The sequence below is a fragment of the Pleurodeles waltl genome, chromosome 4_2, assembly GCF_031143425.1.
Source record: "Pleurodeles waltl isolate 20211129_DDA chromosome 4_2, aPleWal1.hap1.20221129, whole genome shotgun sequence".
Classification (NCBI taxonomy): Eukaryota; Metazoa; Chordata; class Amphibia; order Caudata; family Salamandridae; genus Pleurodeles; species Pleurodeles waltl.
In genome coordinates this window covers 748179344-748197629 of record NC_090443.1, presented here as the reverse complement: position 1 = coordinate 748197629, position 18286 = coordinate 748179344, and the positions used below count along the sequence as shown (strand labels likewise).

General features: G+C 44.7%; 1 protein-coding gene across 1 annotated transcript in view; it reads right to left on the bottom strand.

Moving 5' to 3' along the window:
- The window catches only part of VAV3 (vav guanine nucleotide exchange factor 3), a 1144177-nt gene that overhangs the window by 224033 nt on the left and 901858 nt on the right, over positions 1 to 18286 (bottom strand). Inside the window, exon 20 of the mRNA XM_069232407.1 lies at positions 10751 to 10887. Coding sequence (XP_069088508.1) covers positions 10751 to 10887 — 137 coding nt within the window. The remainder of the gene's footprint in view (positions 1 to 10750; positions 10888 to 18286) is intronic.

Here is an 18286-nt window from a genome sequence, read left to right as displayed (position 1 = left end):
ATACCCGGTATATAATGAAAAACCCATTGCAAGGTGCAGCTCATTTATTCGCTCTGGGTACCCAGGGTTCTTGATGAACCTACAAGCCCTATATATCCTCGCAACCAGAAGAGTCCAGCAGATGTAATGGTATATTACCCCTTGCTGAATTCAGAATTTTGTCTACTTTTCAGAAATGTTTAGCTTTCTGGGATCCTACATTGGTTTCATACCCATTTCTGTCACTAACTGGAAGGAGGCTGAAAGTACAAAAAATAGTAAAAATGGGGTATGTCCCAGTAAAATTCAAAAATTGTGTTGAAAAATGGGGTTTTCTGATTCACGTCTGCCTGTTCCAGAATGCTGGGAAGATGGTGATTTCTGGACTAGAAACCCTTTGTTGATGCCATTTTCAGGGGGAAAACCACAAGCATTCTTCTGCAGCCCTTTTTTCCCATTTAAAAAAAAGAATTTCACTGTATTTTGGCTGATTTCTTTGTCGCCTTTAGGGGAACCCATAAAGTCTAGGTACCTCTAGAATCCCTAGGATGTTGGAAAAAGAGGACGCAAATTTTGCATGGGTAGCTTTTGTGGACAAAAAGTTATGAGGGACTAAGCACAAATTGCCCCAAATAGCAAAAAAAAGGTCTGGCATGTGAGGGGAAAAGGCCTGGCAGCGAAGGGGTTAAAGGGAAGCAGGGGTTCAGAAGATGAAGCCCCAGACTGAAGCACCACTGTGAGGAAGTTAAACCTGACTGCCACTGAAGGCAGCTCAAGTTCCACACCATCATATAATATGAAGGTCCCGCCTTTGTAGGCACAGTAGAGGGAGAGAGCATGCCAGTATCTGGTGAGACATCTATTCCACTGGCTTCACCCAGGTCTGTACACCAGTCCTTGGCTCTTGTAGCTGGCAGTCTAAAGGGTCCAGCAACCCCTCCCCTTTCTAACCGTAACCTAGGCCATTGTATTAAGGCTCAGGATGCGACACAGAGGGCAAGGTGCATACGATGCCCATCCGGCTCCATGTTGGAGTTAGCAATGAGGATGGGGGCTGCTCCAGCCACGGGCTTGACCAGCATCGGGAGCATCAACGTCGGGGTCGGGCCGGCATAGGGGAACATCGAGGTGGTATAACCGGTGCCAATCCGGATCCAGCAAGGGGATCCATCCGTGGGTGCTCTTCGAAGATGAGGCCGAAGCCACCAGCTCAGATCCCGAAGGGGCCCCTTTCGACTCTGCAGGGCCCAACCGCACGCCAGCAGAGTCGGACTGCCCAAAGATGAGGCGCATGGCCTCATACAACTTTTTGAGTTAGGCAGGGGTCACTCCAGCTCCTGGAAACTCAAGGAAGCACAGAGAGAGGTCCCAGATAGAGGCTCCGCAAAGAGAAAACTAGATAGTTGATGCACCCACTCCTGAGTCTCATTAGACAGACAAGGTGAAGTCGAAGAACGCTTTGCTCTCTTTGACTTCTTCTTATGCCTTGACTTACCCAATTGTCCCAAGGACTTGGAGTGGGCCGACGAAGAAGGGGGGCTCAGCGATCAATCCCGAGACTTTCCTCTCGATCGAAATCAGGACTCAGGCTGAGCCAAGCACCAGGCCACCATGAGCTTTAGGGGCCACTCCCTCAAAGCTTTTGGATTCATGGCCTGGCACTCAGAGCACTACTTCAGATCACGGTTGCACTCCAAACACCAAAGGCACACAAGGTGCAGATCCATCACAGACATCACACAACAGGATCTGCAGGGCTTGAAACTGGTCTTGTGAAAAGACATCCCTCACACACCACAAGTCAAATACTCAAAAAAGTTTCAACAAATGTAAAAAAAGACCAGCCAAAGAACGCCAAAGGGGTAGCTCTTTCTTCAGATCAGCGTTGGCTGGCACTGAAAGAAAATAACTGATGTCAGCGCACGGGGTGGTACCTATATAGGACCTGCGACATCATATCCGTTATGCATGATGCCGACAACAGACACAGAGCCGATCAACGCCACCTAACAGCACAAAGGGGTACTGCCTGTGAAAAATCTCTAGATCCAGACTGACTCCTAGGGAAATTCTAAAGTAAGGAATCTGCAACTTGATGTCGCTATCAGATATTAATGGTATCCCGTCATCTGCCTTATTCATTAAAGATCATTTTTATGATTATTTCATGCGAATATCAGCGTCCAGCTGTTTTGGATAATGCAATATTTCTACTATATATTTAATTGTTCCCCCTTTTGGGAGATATGGAAACTGAAGAAGAGGAAAATGAATCATTATGCAGCGTCTGCATAAAGGACAAAAATTCTCATTTGGCTATTTCGTCATCTTGTGGAGGTATGTGAGATAAGGGGCTGATTTTATGTCTAAATGGCTGCCGTGACCTAACCCAGAGCAGCCTAGCAGATAGATCTTATAATAAGTCAGAAAACCATACACCGTTTGGAATTATTTTTTCTAAAAATTTCTTTAGGGGAATTAGCCTATCCTTTGTTCACTTGCTATTGTTAAGGCTTGCTCGCTATCTTCACTAGAAGATCATAGTATGATGTTTAACATTATCATCAAATATTGCCCACATTATTGTCTCAGCAACCACAGGATGAGATCATGTTGGGGAAGATGGGATCATATGGTGCAGAGCAGTCACTAGAGCGACGTCACAGTCAATATATACCAAATATTCTGACTTTACTAAAAAAAGAGTTGCTTAACAGCATCTAACACAACGCTTTGATCCCTTTGTAAAAGCCAGCTGAAGTGCCAGTCCATAAAAAAAGGTATACAATAGTACAGAACTTCAGAAGAAAACAGGAAGTAATGTAGTGTAACAGTGCTGTACAGTCCTGCTGGACACATGTGCACTTCTGCACATAATATTTTGCCAGCCACTCCCCGAAGGTTGGACTTTACACCCTCCCAAACACCCACCTAACACAGGCATCACCGGTCAAGAGATCCTGCCAATAAAGGGGACCAAGTGCACATGCTGAAGGCCAATTCTCCACACTACCCACTGGTGTCCGTCTATTATTGCAGCATGTGGGACTAGAGCTCAGAACACTACAATAGCAATGATGGGTCTGACCCTAGTGTGTGCTGACTTGCTGCTGACTGCCATAAAGGGGGAGGGTGTACGGCTCCCTTGACACTGCTGCTAGAGCCTGCAGGGGAAGTGACCCCATCTCCCTCCAAGAGGGCAATAGTTTTCCTTGCCAGAACAAAGGGAGAAAGAAGACTGTTCATCTACCACACCTCCCAGAAGCTGCTGCCGCAAGCCTGCCCCCTACTGTCCTGAAGATGAGAGAACTCCTTCACACTGTCACTTGCTGCCCACAGTGGCAGGATCGGTGAGGCAGACAAACTAACATGATGGCCTGCAGAGAAGCTGACCACCAGCTTGCTAGGGAGCGGAATACTCTCTGTTGCACCTACCAATGTGTCCTAACACACACAAATGCAAGGTATGATTAAGCTGGAGAGGAAGCCTAGAGCAGTACCCTGGCTGATGAGACAACCCGCAGCAGAGACAAACCCCACCTGCATTTAAAGAAGCAACACCAACTATCTGGTATGAGGTGCCCCACATCCTGAAAATATATTCTGCCCTGCCGCACCTCCATCGTGGGGCCCCCTTTCTGCACCTACATTGCCAAAGCAGGTGAGATCTCTCCTGTTGAGTCCCACACAGGGCCTGCAAGGATGTTTTGAAGCCTTGGTGAGAAATGTTCGCCTTGTAAACTTGCTGCCGGCTGCCTCCATGGGAAGTGCCACCCCCTTGCAGTTTCCATGACAGACTTAGCCTTGATCTACTGAGGAAAGAGACTGACACCGCTCCTGCAGCGTGCAAACAACGACCACACCTTGTGTGCCCAACAAGGTCCATAGCTTAGGGAAGATACTGTGGCCTCCTAAAGTGGCTACAGCGCCACCTAGCTATAGTTTTTCCTTCACCGTGCCCAGGAGACATGGAAATGACTTTGCATGGGAGAGTGCTTTGTTAAAAACAAGAACACTTTGCGGCAAACTTCAATCTCCCTGCCCTGAATGCATGATGCCTACCTCGGTAGCCCTCCTGGGCGTAGAGAAAAGGAAAACCAGCACTTACCTGGGATGAAAGAGGCTGCGTCTGCGTGGCAGTCTTTCCCACACATGCTCTTGTGACACCTGCCTGGACGAAACAACGTGAAGCTTCAGGAAAGCTTCCTCAACATCAGAATGAATGGCTGAGCGTCACCTTGTGGCAAACCCACGCACCAGCAGTGAGAATGTTCGTCCCTTGTGATGGCTCTGCAAAGAAGATTACCTTGGCCTTGTTGTCTATGAGAAGCAGGAAAACTCTGCAACATGTACAGACGAAGGTCAGCTCTTTCTCCCTTCTGTGCAGATGTGTACCTAGCCATCACAGCGCCGCAGGAGACAAAGACATGAGTGGGGCGCAAGCACTTCCATATCTCACCACTGCAACTTTATTGAGACATTCCGAGAGCTGCATGCGCTTTGCCAGGGGAGAGGTGAGCCCTGGCAGAGAAAAGCTAGGACGGGCGTGAAGAGTGCCATACACTCCCTGGTGACTGCTGCTACCGCAAGGAGGAAAGAAGACTTTGCCTCCTGAGGCAACCACACAGCACTGCCTGTCTTTTCCTATGCCTGTCAGAAGGGGAGAAGAGTGAGGCTGCCCCAATCCTAAGCAGCACCCTGCCACATCTGCAAATAGCCACCACTGCCCTTGCATGCCCCTACTAGCAATAGATCACAGCAGGAGAAAATCCCTGTTGCCTCAAGCGACAACCACGCTGTATTTGCAGTGCCCTGTATGAGAAAGGAGATGTGTAGGCAGTGCAAGGAGGGTGACACAAGGGCCGCACCAGGAAGCACCAGCGCTGTACCAGGAACATCAAGGCATGAAGTGCACTCAAGGTGTGAGACAAAGAGAACCAAGACTGACCCAGAGAGAGCTGCACCCTTCTCCACCAGACCAACAGACTTATAGTGTTGAAAGCTGCCACATCATATGGGTACCAAAGCACAAACCCACACCACTGTTCCAAACTTGGAGGGCAGAGTGTGCTTGGAACCCCCACTGCCTGCAGCCCACTGCCCCACAGCAGCAAACAAATAATTCAGGGGAAGCAACTAAAAGAACTGAGCTGCAAGACTCTAAGTTCTGACTGTGCACCCTGCATGCCCATGGGCACAGCACTCATTTGGCCAGCTCTACATCAAGTGAGGTCCACAGTTGTCCCACTGCCACGCAGGTGGAGAGGTAATCCATCAAGGAGTACAAGTACGTTAAAGGCACTACATTGGGTGAACAAGCAAGCCAGAAAGACATAACCCCATCACTGAATGGCCAGCACTGGACCCATAAAGAGAACGTCACAAGGAGTGATCAACCCTCCCAAGCCTGCATGAACTTAGGCAGGACTGAGCTCCGCAAAGGTGCACCCTTGTGGTGCAAGCACCATGCCTCCAAGTGAAGAGAAGGCAGAAAAGAGGCTACCTACCATCACTGTCCAGCAGTGAGCTAGAGACTGATCCTGGAGTGTCCTCACCCACACTGCTGCAAGACAGAGTCGCCAGAGACTAACAACAGGCAAGAAGAGAGTCACACACTCTTGAGTGGCCAGCTGCCACCACTGCATCACGGAGAAGACACCTAGTCGTCAGACAGGACCAGACCTGCAAAAGGTCCATGGAAAAGATGAAAGGCATATGGCCGCACACCACAGCAAAAAAGGTGTATGCATGGCGCAATGCCATGCCAAAAAGAAGGAAGGTAAAAAGAGGAGAGAAGATTGTGTGACACACTTGTCACACTGAAGACCTGGCGAACAACGATTGCACTGGAGCGGAACATCACAGGGTCAAAAGATGGAAGACTCATGCTTACCACCTGAGAGTGCACCTACAGACAAGCCAGTCACTGAGTTGCAGTGATGTCACTGGCGACATCTCAGCAGGAGTACTGAATGTAAGCCACCTGCATGGAAGAACCACGTACTTACCTCACGCTTCACAGTGCGACTGTCCAGCCACCTATCACTGGCTGCTTGAAGCAGATGGCATCACTGCTAGTAACCGCACATGCTGTAGAAGAAGACCTGCACCAACTATGTGACGAGTCACGTGGCTGCGAAGTCCCTCCAACCAACCTCACTCAAGCAACATCACCACCTGTCGTCCAGGTCATCTAATGGTAAGCACCATCATTGCCACACGCATTGCCTCATCCAACGAAGGAGCGTCTCATCACGAAAGTGGAATCATACCTCCTTAAAACATCAAGAAACTGATAAGGCACACCTGGCAACATGAGAGACCAATTGCCCAGAGACTATCTGAGAGCCCACCCACACCTGATTGTGGTTGGCAAGTGCACTCACCAGGTATCATCCACCCTTGCAGTTGCATGGATGGCTCAGCCATGGCTCCTGTCAACGAGCCTGCAGCAGCCCGCAGATGGCCCACACACAGCCCAGCACAGTCCATGTGCTCCCTTGGCGACTCATCAAAAGGTCCTCCAGGGGAATCCCTACATGAGAGCTGGTCCGGGTGCTGGTCCCTGACAGAGTACCAGGAAGCACAGGGACATCAGAAGATGCCGTCATTTCACTGCAGGTGTCTTCCCAGTCTTTTTTGCAGGATTGGCCTCCATGAAGTCAGGATGTCTCACCAAATATCTCTGCAGTGGACTCCACCAAGCCTCCTCATGCACCAAGTTCGAACTGTTTACACCAACTGCATCACCGCAAGAGCAGAACTGAGCATCAGTGCATGAGTGAACAGTGAATCAACCAACCAGCTATCACCGAATCCAGACTCCATCTACACAGCCTTCATGCCCAGCAGCAGCTGGTTAAATCATTGATGCCTGAGGAGATGCCCGGGTGCTCCCAGCTGCACCTGTCCACTGCCATCCTGTGGACTGCCTCTTGAAACTAAGAGACCTAGATGGTGTTTTATGTGTTTTTCTGTTTTGCTGTTAAAAGTTGCATTTTCAATAAAGTTTGGGAGGAATGTAGTGCCCTGCTGGAAACACGTGCACTTCGTCATGTAATATTTTGCCAACCACTTTCTGAGGGCCCACATGCCTGTGCTCGAGGCCAGTTCTTCACACTACCGACTGGTGTTAATTGAATCTGTTATGGCAGCATGTAGGCCTAGGGCCCAGAACACTACAGATGCCTTAGTAACTATCAATGCAAAAATGTACCTTAGCAACACAGAATTTAGACAACAGTTATATTCTAAAGTTGAAAGGTTAACTCATAAAAAGTGTTTGTTGGTTTTTTATGATCCAAGATACCATAGATGCCTTTCCAGTAGTATTCTGGTTAAGGCACTGTCCAAAGTGGCAGGCCTGACATTCTCATTTAGGGAGGTGGTGCTTGAAACTGCAGCACTGTTCAACCTATTTTGCAATATGTGCGCTACTCTGTCTCAATGTCATAATTCATTGCAATCTATTGGAGGGTTGGGCATGGCCTTTGTGCTGCTTTCGGGCAGTGGGTGGAAGAACAAGGCTGTGCTTAAGGGAACCATGGCTCACAGATTCAAAAAGACAGGCTGAACACAAATAGTGCACTGTTGAATTAGAACTAAAGCCTTATTATCAGAAAACTAAAGGTTGTATAGTAGGTTTATTTACTTGATCAAAGAATGACAGCTTTAATTAATAATTAACATTTCTGTTTGGCCTACAATTTAAATAGTCAGTTTATATTACAAATGACATTTTAACGAGTGAATTCATCTAATACCATAAACTGCACAATGTCCTATGAATATATGGTTTATATGATAATTATTTCAAATTTACTTTCATGCAGCCATGAAAATGAAACCTTATTTAGAGTACCCCGGGCTTTGCCTATTCACTTTCTTATACAGAAACGCCTATTAGTTTTGATTTTCAAGGCCAAGATAATCCTCTTGCAAGTATTATACCAAACAACGGGAGTCTGTACTATCAGGTTTACCGGAAGACGGGGAAGAGGATAATTGGAAACAATCAAAATGATGTGCAATTGGAATAAGTGCAGTTATTTTGCACAACGAAATCTAGGGTAAGGAAAACAATCTCATCAAACATAAAAAAGACATAGAACATTTCATAATATCCAACCAAAATCAATATATTAAATACATATATAATTCAAAAAACCACATGCTGTAATCGGAAGCTTTTTTTGATGACTCTAGTGACTTGTTAATAGTTTTGTTTAAAAAGGCAAATCCACGTAGACATGAATCATTAAGTTCTCATTGACCCATGGATCTGGGAAGCTGCTGAGTCATTATAATGTGTAGCTGCATTGTGATGGTAACTCATGTACTATGCATGGTTCAGATGAAATACTTGATCAAAGGGGAAATACGCACAAAGATTAGGTAAAACTACAATGTGAGCACACAATTCCACCATCCATGTGTGTAAAAATAAAAGATATAGAATATGGTGGATAAATATGACACCTAAAGGTATTAACATGTTAAAAATATGCCAGAAAATAATGTTTACTACGCCAGCATAATGTTGTTGTAAACAATTCTTTTTGGGCTAGGAGTGTATGTATAATATCTGCCTGTAATTATAGCAATCATGTAATGTTCTCTCATACGAGACTTAATTTGAGCAAAAAATGTCTCGCAGGAACCAGGAAATCTTTGTAAGTCCCCAGCCACATACACTGTGCTATCAACATTCTCTGACTTTAGACTGTGGATAAACACACCTTGAGAGCCTTTTGTTCATAAGTGGCAACCATGCATACTCTCTTTACAAATACACCCTTCCTCATGTTATACACATAAAACTCAGAATTATTGCAAGAATTGCGTGTATGTTTCAATTTTGCACAGCCTTGGTTAAATTTCAGTGCAATGCTCACCTACACAACCTTTTCAGCTGCATTCCTGTCCACCTAAACTATCATTATGGAAATCAGACTTTGGTCGCTTGTGTTCAGGTTCAGGGTGGACCTGGTCTGGCAATTCGGGCAGGGCTTTTCACATTGGAGTAGCGTTAAGACCGATTTGCATATGCCTGGATCCAAATTGGGGTGGCATGGTGTGCAAAATAACAATAGACTGGGGTGTGGCCCGATCAATTACCAGGGACTGAGATTAACTTGAGCATTCTATACATACTTTTTGTATACTTTAGTATGCCCATCTAAGTGGAACAGGTATGCCGAGATGTGGGTTTCATGTACACAGTGTCGTTGGAACCAAGTTACGCCTGACTGATGAACATTAACTAGGGTGAAACAGGTCCTGGATTGCTTATGTTCAGATTCAAGCAGGACCTGCCCTGGGACTTCGGGCTGGACTGTTCCCATTAGAGCAGGCTCAAGACTAAATTGCTTTTGTCTGGGTCAAAACTGAGGTGGAATGGTGGTCAAAATACAATAGAGTGGGATGCAGCCTGAGTAATCACCAGTAGCTGAGATTAATTCAAGCATTCCTCCATCACTTTATTGTATACTTCAGTTTTAAATCTGATAATCTGTGCCTATTTCAGAAATCACAAATGGTGTCTCCTCACATATATCATTTCATATATACTCTCTAAGGAGACATCAGTCGCAGCATAGCTTTAGAAACCATTCAATACTTAGAGGCAAATTTACTATTTTTTGATACAATGCAGCACAGAAACCAAAAATGCTGTGCTATGTTGCTTGAAGAGAGAAAGCAGAACAGCATCATATTTACAAAGATATGGCACTGTTGCTCTCTTCCCACGTGCTGCTGCACTTTCTGGGTGCCTAGCACCACACACACTGCATGTGAGTAGTATATTTTTTGCACTGGAAGGTTACACTTCAAGTACAAAATACCATGCTTAGACCTACTTTTAAACTTTCCCCACATTGTAAGTGTGTTGTACAGTACAGCACATATGCGCAGTTAGAAGACATGTTTCTTCTTCTTTGCGCCTGCTTCATAAAGGTGTTTATTTTTTGTCACAAAGTCCTATCCTCAAATGTTATCAGGTAGGGCTTCGCATGAGAAACCATGGACAGTAGCATGGGGATGTGCAAGTACCACCCATGGGAAACCTCCTTGCGTTATTTTAAAGCAACTTTGAAGGGTGAATAAAAAATCAACACGTTGGGCAACTTTGGTCCGGCACCAACAGTTGATAAATCTATCCCTTCTTCTCAAGTGTATGTGTGACTTTGACTGCTTATATTTGATATTAAAGCATCTTTCCATGTAACTTTCAGGTAATCCAAAAGAGTATTTCAAAACCTGTTGAGTTGTTTTTTTAGACTGGACTTACATGCTCTCAAGCCTTTCTTTGCAAATGTAAAAACATGAGAGCACTTAGAGAGACGTGTTTGGAATCTTCTACTCACCTTATAAGTTATTTCACATATAACACAACTATGTTTCCATATGCTACCACTTCAGCCATGTCATTCCCTTTGCCCAGTGAGAAGGGTCTTTGCAAAACTCTACTAACATACCAAACCACAGTATAACATAACATAACATCTTGACATAACATGAAATAAAATAGCATGCACAACATTGTCTATTATTCCACTACTACTAGCTAACCAGAATTAAAATGTGCATGAACAATTTTGCAACACATAACCCTTGCAAACATGTCAGAAATGCAAATGTGGCTAAAACCTGCCATTGCAAAGTGCTGTTCGTTCTTTGCTCAACAATGGTTGAATACCAGCCTTGACATAACAATGTTCTGCTTACTAAAAAGGTGGTACTGTTTTTAAGGCTGCAGTTTCCTTCATACCTGCCAAAATAAACTGTGTGCATCAGCTCTGATCACTTCTATGGTGTCTCCGATCTGGATGTTAAGTGGAGGCCCATCTAGAGAAGGAGGCTGTGGGACTCCACTGTAGCTTCTTATAACTTGCATTCTTGGTAAACCTATTCATTGAAAAATTAAACTTCGTCAAAAAATGTAAGAAAAAATCAGATATGAAATCAAAGACAAAATAAAAAGCACAATGGCAGAAAAATAAGATACATTATCAGACACTATGAATGTGAATGTGTCATTAAAATCATATTCACATATTCATAGTCACTTTTTCAGATCACACACTCATAGGGATGCACATAGTACTCCTTTTCTACTTAACAAGCATTTGCAACGCCAATAGGTCTTACCTTAAATACTGACCATCTACGTGTTGGCATTGCTAGTTTGTTTCCCATATGGCCACTGAGGGTGCACATGCAGCAGCCTTCTTTGATAGGTTATTCCTAAGCAACATGAAAAAGCATTACAAGATGGCCGCTGTGCATGTACATGCATACATGGTAGTCATCTTGTAGTGGGTTTTCATCAAGCTTTAGGAACACCATCACAGATGGCTGTAGTGCATCCACATCGATGTTGGTGCACAGGTGGCCAAATTATAATAGTTTTAAAACCATTCTCAGATGGTCAGCTCAGCTTTATTACATAGAGGTGATGACCAGAGAACTGAAAAATGTGAGGGCAGGAATGTGGTTGGGTGACTTTTAAATAAAGAGAGAGGGGTAGGAAAAGGAATGTAGGAAGAGCAAATACAAATAGGGAGGGAACATAGTTCCTCATGCACTAGATTGAAAGATCCTGACACCAGAAATGAATGGATACAAATATTCTAATCAAGACCATATTAGATCAAAATGCTCCATGGGTAGAACAAAACACAAGCATAGGGAGGAAAGTAATCCAATCAGGAACAGAGAACTGAAAAAGTTAAGAAACCCCTCAGTCACGCACAGAGGACAGGCACAAAGTGAGCTCTGGTTGTAGTGGATACCATTGGTGTCTTGCCAACAGACCGTGAGACAGGTGAGATCTAAAAAGCAGGTTTACCTAGAAAGAAAGGTCAGCAGCCAATTTACAGGAAACAACCTTAACAACGTGGGCTAAGCCACACGTGCCATTTCAACGCAAGCATAACAAGGCTTGCCTGAATCACAGCTCTCCAGATCTATGCCTTAACCATGCATATGCCTAAACCACACATATGTGTGGTTAAGGCAGAGAGTGGTCTGCAGTCTAGCTGAGAGGAATGGTGGAAAAGAACAGAACAGGAAAGATCGGGAGAGGTATGTGGGGCCGGGTTTGGGGTGGTGTAGTTTTTAGGGGTGAGGCGGTTTTAGGGCTAAGAGCAGTTGGGGGGTCAGGGTAGTTTTTTTGACAAGCGGCAGGGTTTTAGGGTTCAGGGCGGGGGGTGCAGTAGTTTTAAGGGGGAAGGGACAGTTTTCAGAGGTGGGTCAGTTTTAGGGCTGAGGGCGAGGGGCTGGGGTCAGGTCTGGGGTCAGGGTAGTTTTTAGCAAGGGGCCAGAGAGTGGAGACTGGAACAGGAAGGATAGGGAGAGGTCAGAGGGGCTGGGTTGGGGGTAGTTTTTAGGGGAGGGGCAGGTTTAGGGCTCAGGGCAGGTGGGGGAGTCGGGGAAGATATTTTTGCATGGGGCAGAGTTTTAGGGTTCAGGGCAGGGGATGAGGGTAATTTTAAAGGCTGGGGCTGAGTTTTAGGGCTCATGGCAGCAGGGAAGGGGCAGTTTTCAGGGCTTGGGTCAGTTTTAGGGCTGAGGGCGGGGGCTGGTATTGGGGTAGTTTTTAGCAAGGGGCAGGGTTTTAGGCCTCCGGGCAGGGGGAAGGGAAGGTGTAGTTTTAAGGGCAGGGCAGATCAGTTGTAGCGCTCAGGGCAGGGGTCGGGGTAGTTTTATGGGCCGGGGAGAGGTCAGTTTTAGGGCCCAAGGTGGGGGGTCGTGGTAGTTTGTGGGGATATACAGTATAGGGCTTGTACGTTCCTCAAGAACCCTAGGTACCCAGAGCCAACAATTGAGTTGCACCTTGCAATGGGTTTTCATTGTATACTGGGTATACATCAATTTATTTGGTAAAATATAAAGAGTCAAAAATAATTATCAAGGAAACCTTTGTATTTCCAAAATGGGCACAAGATAAGGTGTTGAGAAGCAATGGTTATTTATATATCTCTGAATTCCGGGGTCCCCATACTAGCATGTGAATTACAGAGCATTTCTCAAATAGTTGTCTTTTTTACACCCTGTCTTACATTTGTAAGGAAAAGATGTAGAGAAAGACAAGGGGCAATAACCCTTGTATTCTGTCTTTCCCCAAGTCTCCCGATAAAAATGGTACTCACATGCGTGGTTAGGCCTAATGCCCGTGACAGGAAACGCAACATGGACACATCACATTTTTACATTGAAATCTGATGTGTTTTTTAGAAAGTGCCTAACTGTGGATTTTGGCCTTTAGTTCAGTTGGCACCGAGGGAAACCTAGCAAACCTATAATTTGTGAAAACTAGACACCTAAGGGAATTCAGAATGGGGTGACTTGTGGGGCTCTCACCAGGTTCTGTTGCCCAGAATCCTTTGCAAACCTCACAATTTGGCAAAAAAAAACTTTCTTCCTCACATTTCAGTGACAGAAAGTTCTGGGATCTGAGAGGAGCCACACATTTCCTTCCACCCAGCATTCCCTCAAGTCTCCAGATAAAAATGGTACCTCACTTGTGTGGGTAGGCCTAGTGCCCGTGACAGGAAATGCCGCAAAACACTATGCGGAAACCTACCAAACCTAAACGTTTCTGAAAACTAGGTACCCAAGGGAGTCCAGGGAGATGTACTTACGTTGATCCCTGAGTGTTTTCTTACCCAGAATCCTCAGCAAACCTTAAATTTAGCTAAAGAAATCACATTTTCCCCATATTTCTGTGTGGGATCACCGCACCAGCACAAATCTCCTACCACCCAACGTTCCCCTCAGTCTGCCGGTAAAAATGATATCTCACTTGTGTAGGTGTGCCAAGTGCCTTTGACAGGGAAGAGCCACAAACATGTTGAAAATGAAGGGGAACCAAAGCGGGTCCAAAAGGGCAGTTTGAATAAAAAAAAATTTTAGGCTGACATGTGGGGCAGAATCTTTATCGGTATAGATGCGACAATGCTGGGTGGTAGGAATTTTGTGGATTCCTGCAGATTCCGGAAGGTTCTATCACAAACATGTGGGGAAAATGTGTGATTTCAAGCAAAGTTGGAGGTTTGCAGGGCATTGTAGGTAAGAAAATGATGCGGGTGCATGTGAAGCACACTACCCTGGACTCACCCAGATTTCATTTTCAGATGTGTCTAGGTCTCTTAGATTTTTCTACATGGCAGCGTCCCAAAGTCCAAAACGTACAGCCCTCACCATTCCAAGTGGGCAATTTTGAGAGTTAGACAAGCTCTCATGGCCCAAATGTTAAAACAAAACCCAAAATAATCAAATGTCCTCTTGCTTGCTGTGGTATATGATGTTTTAATGTGTGGGGGGAGAGCTGAAAGACTGTGACCCCTTTCAGTTGAGGAGGGGGCACAACCATGCCCATACTGGTTCGTAGCTACCCCCCACTATTGTTTTTTAATTCCATGGCAGCTAGTAGGTCTTCTGCCCCCTGGGGAGTGGATCGGGGGTAATTGTCCCATCTGCCCACCAGTGGGCAGAACAACTTTTTCCCCATGCATTTGGGGTGGGGGAGGGCCATACCCCCACCATCTTTTGTTTGGGAAAAAATGTACTTGGTCTCTGCTGGGCTTTCTGCCCCCCTTGGAGGCAGATGGGCCTTCCAAAAATAGACCACTCTCCCCCGAGGGGGTAGAAATTGCCAATAGTAATGTGCCTCCATGGGGAGTGACCCTTGCCCAAGGGGCTGCTCCCCCAAACAAAACACACACACCTGGTGCCTAAGTGGTTTCTGCCTGGAAATGGCCTACAATAAATTTGCCTCCCAGGGGAGCGACCCTTGCCTAAAGGGTTGTTTCCCCATCAGTAAAAAAAAAAAAAAAAAGAATTCCTGGTGCCTAGAGGTTTCTGCCCCCCTACAATAAATTTGCCCCCCAGGGGAGCGACCCTTGCCTAAAGGGTTGTTTCCCCATCTGTAAAAAAAAACAAATCACATTCCTGGTGCCTAGTGGTTTCTGCCCCCCTTGGGGACAGATCGGCCTAATAAAGATAGGCATAAATGGCCTAAAATAAATTTGCTCCCTAGGGGAGCGACCCTTGCCTTAGGAGTTGCTCCCCTTGCGTGAAATAGGTGCAAAAAAAATCCCTGGTGTCTAGTGGTTTCTGCCCCCCTTACGGGCAGATTGGCCTAAGAAAATAGGCTGATCTGCCCCCAAGAGGGGCTGAAATAGCCTACAATAAAATTGCCCCCCAGGGGAGCGGCCAGTTCCTCAGTGGGTGCGGCCTCTGATGAGGTCAGTGCAAGATTGTGCGCTGACATCATCAGACGTCATTGGGGCGTCCCATGGGCCATTCCTGCCCATGGGAGGGTGGTGCGAGGCCCTTGGGGGCAAGTGCTTCCCCCAAGGGCCTCTACTAGGACGAGGTGGTGATGTCCCTGACTGCCAAGGGAAGGGACGGAGTCATCTTTTCCTGGGCACCCGAGGGGAAAAACATAGTTGGACATAGTATTGCTTTTGATTATTCAGTAGAGTTCTATTCGTTTTTGTGTTATAAGTTGCTATTATTTTAATGTTATGTCAGTCTGGTTATCTTTAGAGTGGTATTGTTGTTTTTAAATTGGTAATACATTTTATAGTTTATGTTACTTTATGTGAATTTTTTGTAGGCTGTTGCGTTTGTGGGGGACTCGGTGGGAATATTTTAAGATGTATTTTTAGTTATTTCTAAATTATTTAATTCAATTGTTAATTAGCTACTAGTGTATTTTTTATTCAAAAGATATTTTAACTATGTGGTAATAATTTTTTTATATGTTAGTTATCTAGTTAGATATTGGCATTGAAATTTATCTAATTAGTTTTAATAATATGGATAATAATGAATAAGTTATCTTAACGTTTTTATCATAATAACATTAATAGTGTTATTATATTTTTAAAAGATGTATTTTGTATTTTTTTTGTTATTAATTTCATTTGTGTTCGTGGTTATTGGAATTTAAGGGCACTAGGCAGGGAAGTAGTTTAAGCAAATTTTTGGAACTTTTAAATTGATATATTTTTTTAAGAAAATGTATGTAGAGTTTCATACGCTATATTTTTATTTGTAATTAATTTAGATACATGAGTTTCAAAATGTTTTTAAAATTGCTTATAGTAATACATTTTATGTTAATTTATTTTAGATATAAACTATTAAAGTTGCATTAATTTAGGGTTGGAGCAAACTTCTGTTCTTTGCACTGGAGTGGGAATAGTAGTTCTGACTCCAACACTTTCCCTATTGTTGCTCAATCTAGAGTGGGAATAACAAATTTCACCACTCGAAAGTCCAAAGTTTCCATGCTGTTGTTTGGTTTGGAAGGAAAATATCAAATTTAAACAGTCCAAAGCTGTTAGGCTTAAACTAGAGGTGATGTGTAAAGTATTTATGCAGTATTCAAGGGAGACGTCCTCCTTCCCAACCAGCGCCCTTTGTCCACTGTCAAGAGCAATAAACATCTTACCACTGCTGAGAACATTTACCCCATTGGTTCAGGGATGGCAAGGTGTTTCACGGGCTGATAGTAGACATGAATGTTGCACCCCAGTACCTACCTCAGAACACTGCTTTACCTATGGAATACAGAAAAAGGACTGCACCTGCTACTGTCACCTGTGAGGAGAACCCAAAGGGGTTCCACTTGTTCTTGCTCCTGCTTGTACCCTAAACCAAGAAGTGGACTCCCATGGTCAAATGGATGAACTCCTGTTAAGCTACAGGACAAAATGCTGCAAGAAGCCACATTTTAGGAAGAGCCTATCTGCCCAGTTTCCACTGGACCCTGCTGATTGCTTCTGTGTAGTGAGTCTTGACCCTAAAGTACAGTTTTGAAGTACAGGAACAGTTGGTTGGCATTAGAGTGTAGTCCTCCTGACTAACATTAAAGCTTTCCAATTAAAAATACCCCCTCCCCCGATTTCTCCCCCCTTCCTTCACACATGCACACATGCATTGGCACAACACAACATACACACACGCACAGACATACACACACACACACCCACACACACACACAACACCCTCCTGCCCTGTCGGAGCACCTGACTTATCTGTTGTCGGGGTTCTCTGGCAGGAGACAGGACGAGACGCAGCTGCCATTATCAGCGTCCACCAGCAAAATACTGCCAGGCCATATCATGGGTTATGATACGGTCTGCGGCGGTCTAGTTTACGACATCTGGCAGCATGGCCACAGACGGATTTCTGCCATCCTTCTGGTGGGTATCCGGTTGTGGTCATAATAGGGCGGACGGCTGGTAGCCACGGCGACAGTCTTTTGGGGGCCGTCGCCACGGCGGTAGGCGGTTTTATCGCCGGGGTTGTAATGTGCCCCTTAATGTTCTATTTCCACTGTTATTGCTATTCTGTTTTCAATGGACATTCCCCCTGTTTATGCCACAATTTGCAACATCTCACAAGGTCTTTACACTAGTTCACTGTGCTCCATTCATTAACATAACAAGTTATTATTTATGTATCTAGTTATGTTCTAGCATCTCCAGATGACATTAGCATTAAGGGTGCTTAATAATTATTCATGTAGTGGGTTAGTGATTAGGTGTTACGGCAATGTGACTTCTATTTTCCAAATACTCTGATTTGATGATGAAATGATGCATTTGCTCACACAACTATGAGACTGACATAATTTCATATGTCAAAATAATGTAAAGGAAAACCCTTATTTTGGGTGTGAGCCAGAAGACTTTCCTTTTCTACTAGGAATGCTGTCCATTTTCTATTACGTTTGTTGCCTACTTAGGACTTAGAACAATTCTTGATTTTGCATACTCTTTATAACTCTACATTTGAAAGCTTTCATGGTATTGACTCTATACTGCACGCATCTGAATTCTGTAACAAAGCAGTTTAAGCTTCTATTGCTCTAGAACTCAAATTTTGACTAGGCCTATTCAATCTATTTCATTTAACCCAAATCTATTATTATTCAACTATTTTGTGATTTTGTTTCAGGGTGAGGTGCCATAACACAGGGACACCTTGCCTCTTGGAATTGAGGTTACACACTGTTTCCGAACTAGTGAATGCGGGAACATTGACTGAGGTGTGAATGCTGAATTTTTCTCACTCTTAGTTTTTCAAACCTTTGTCGATACCTTCATTGACACCTCCTTCTTCATCAGCCCATCATTACAAGCCTGTCTTTGGATCCAGCCTCCAGCACTGCCACGCTAAGGACTTTACTTCGAAAAAATGTTCACAGTGAAACAATAACTTTCCAGCAGAGTTCAACATGACTTTTGTATCCAACCCGCGCTCCATCACAGTCAGTCTTACACCTTAC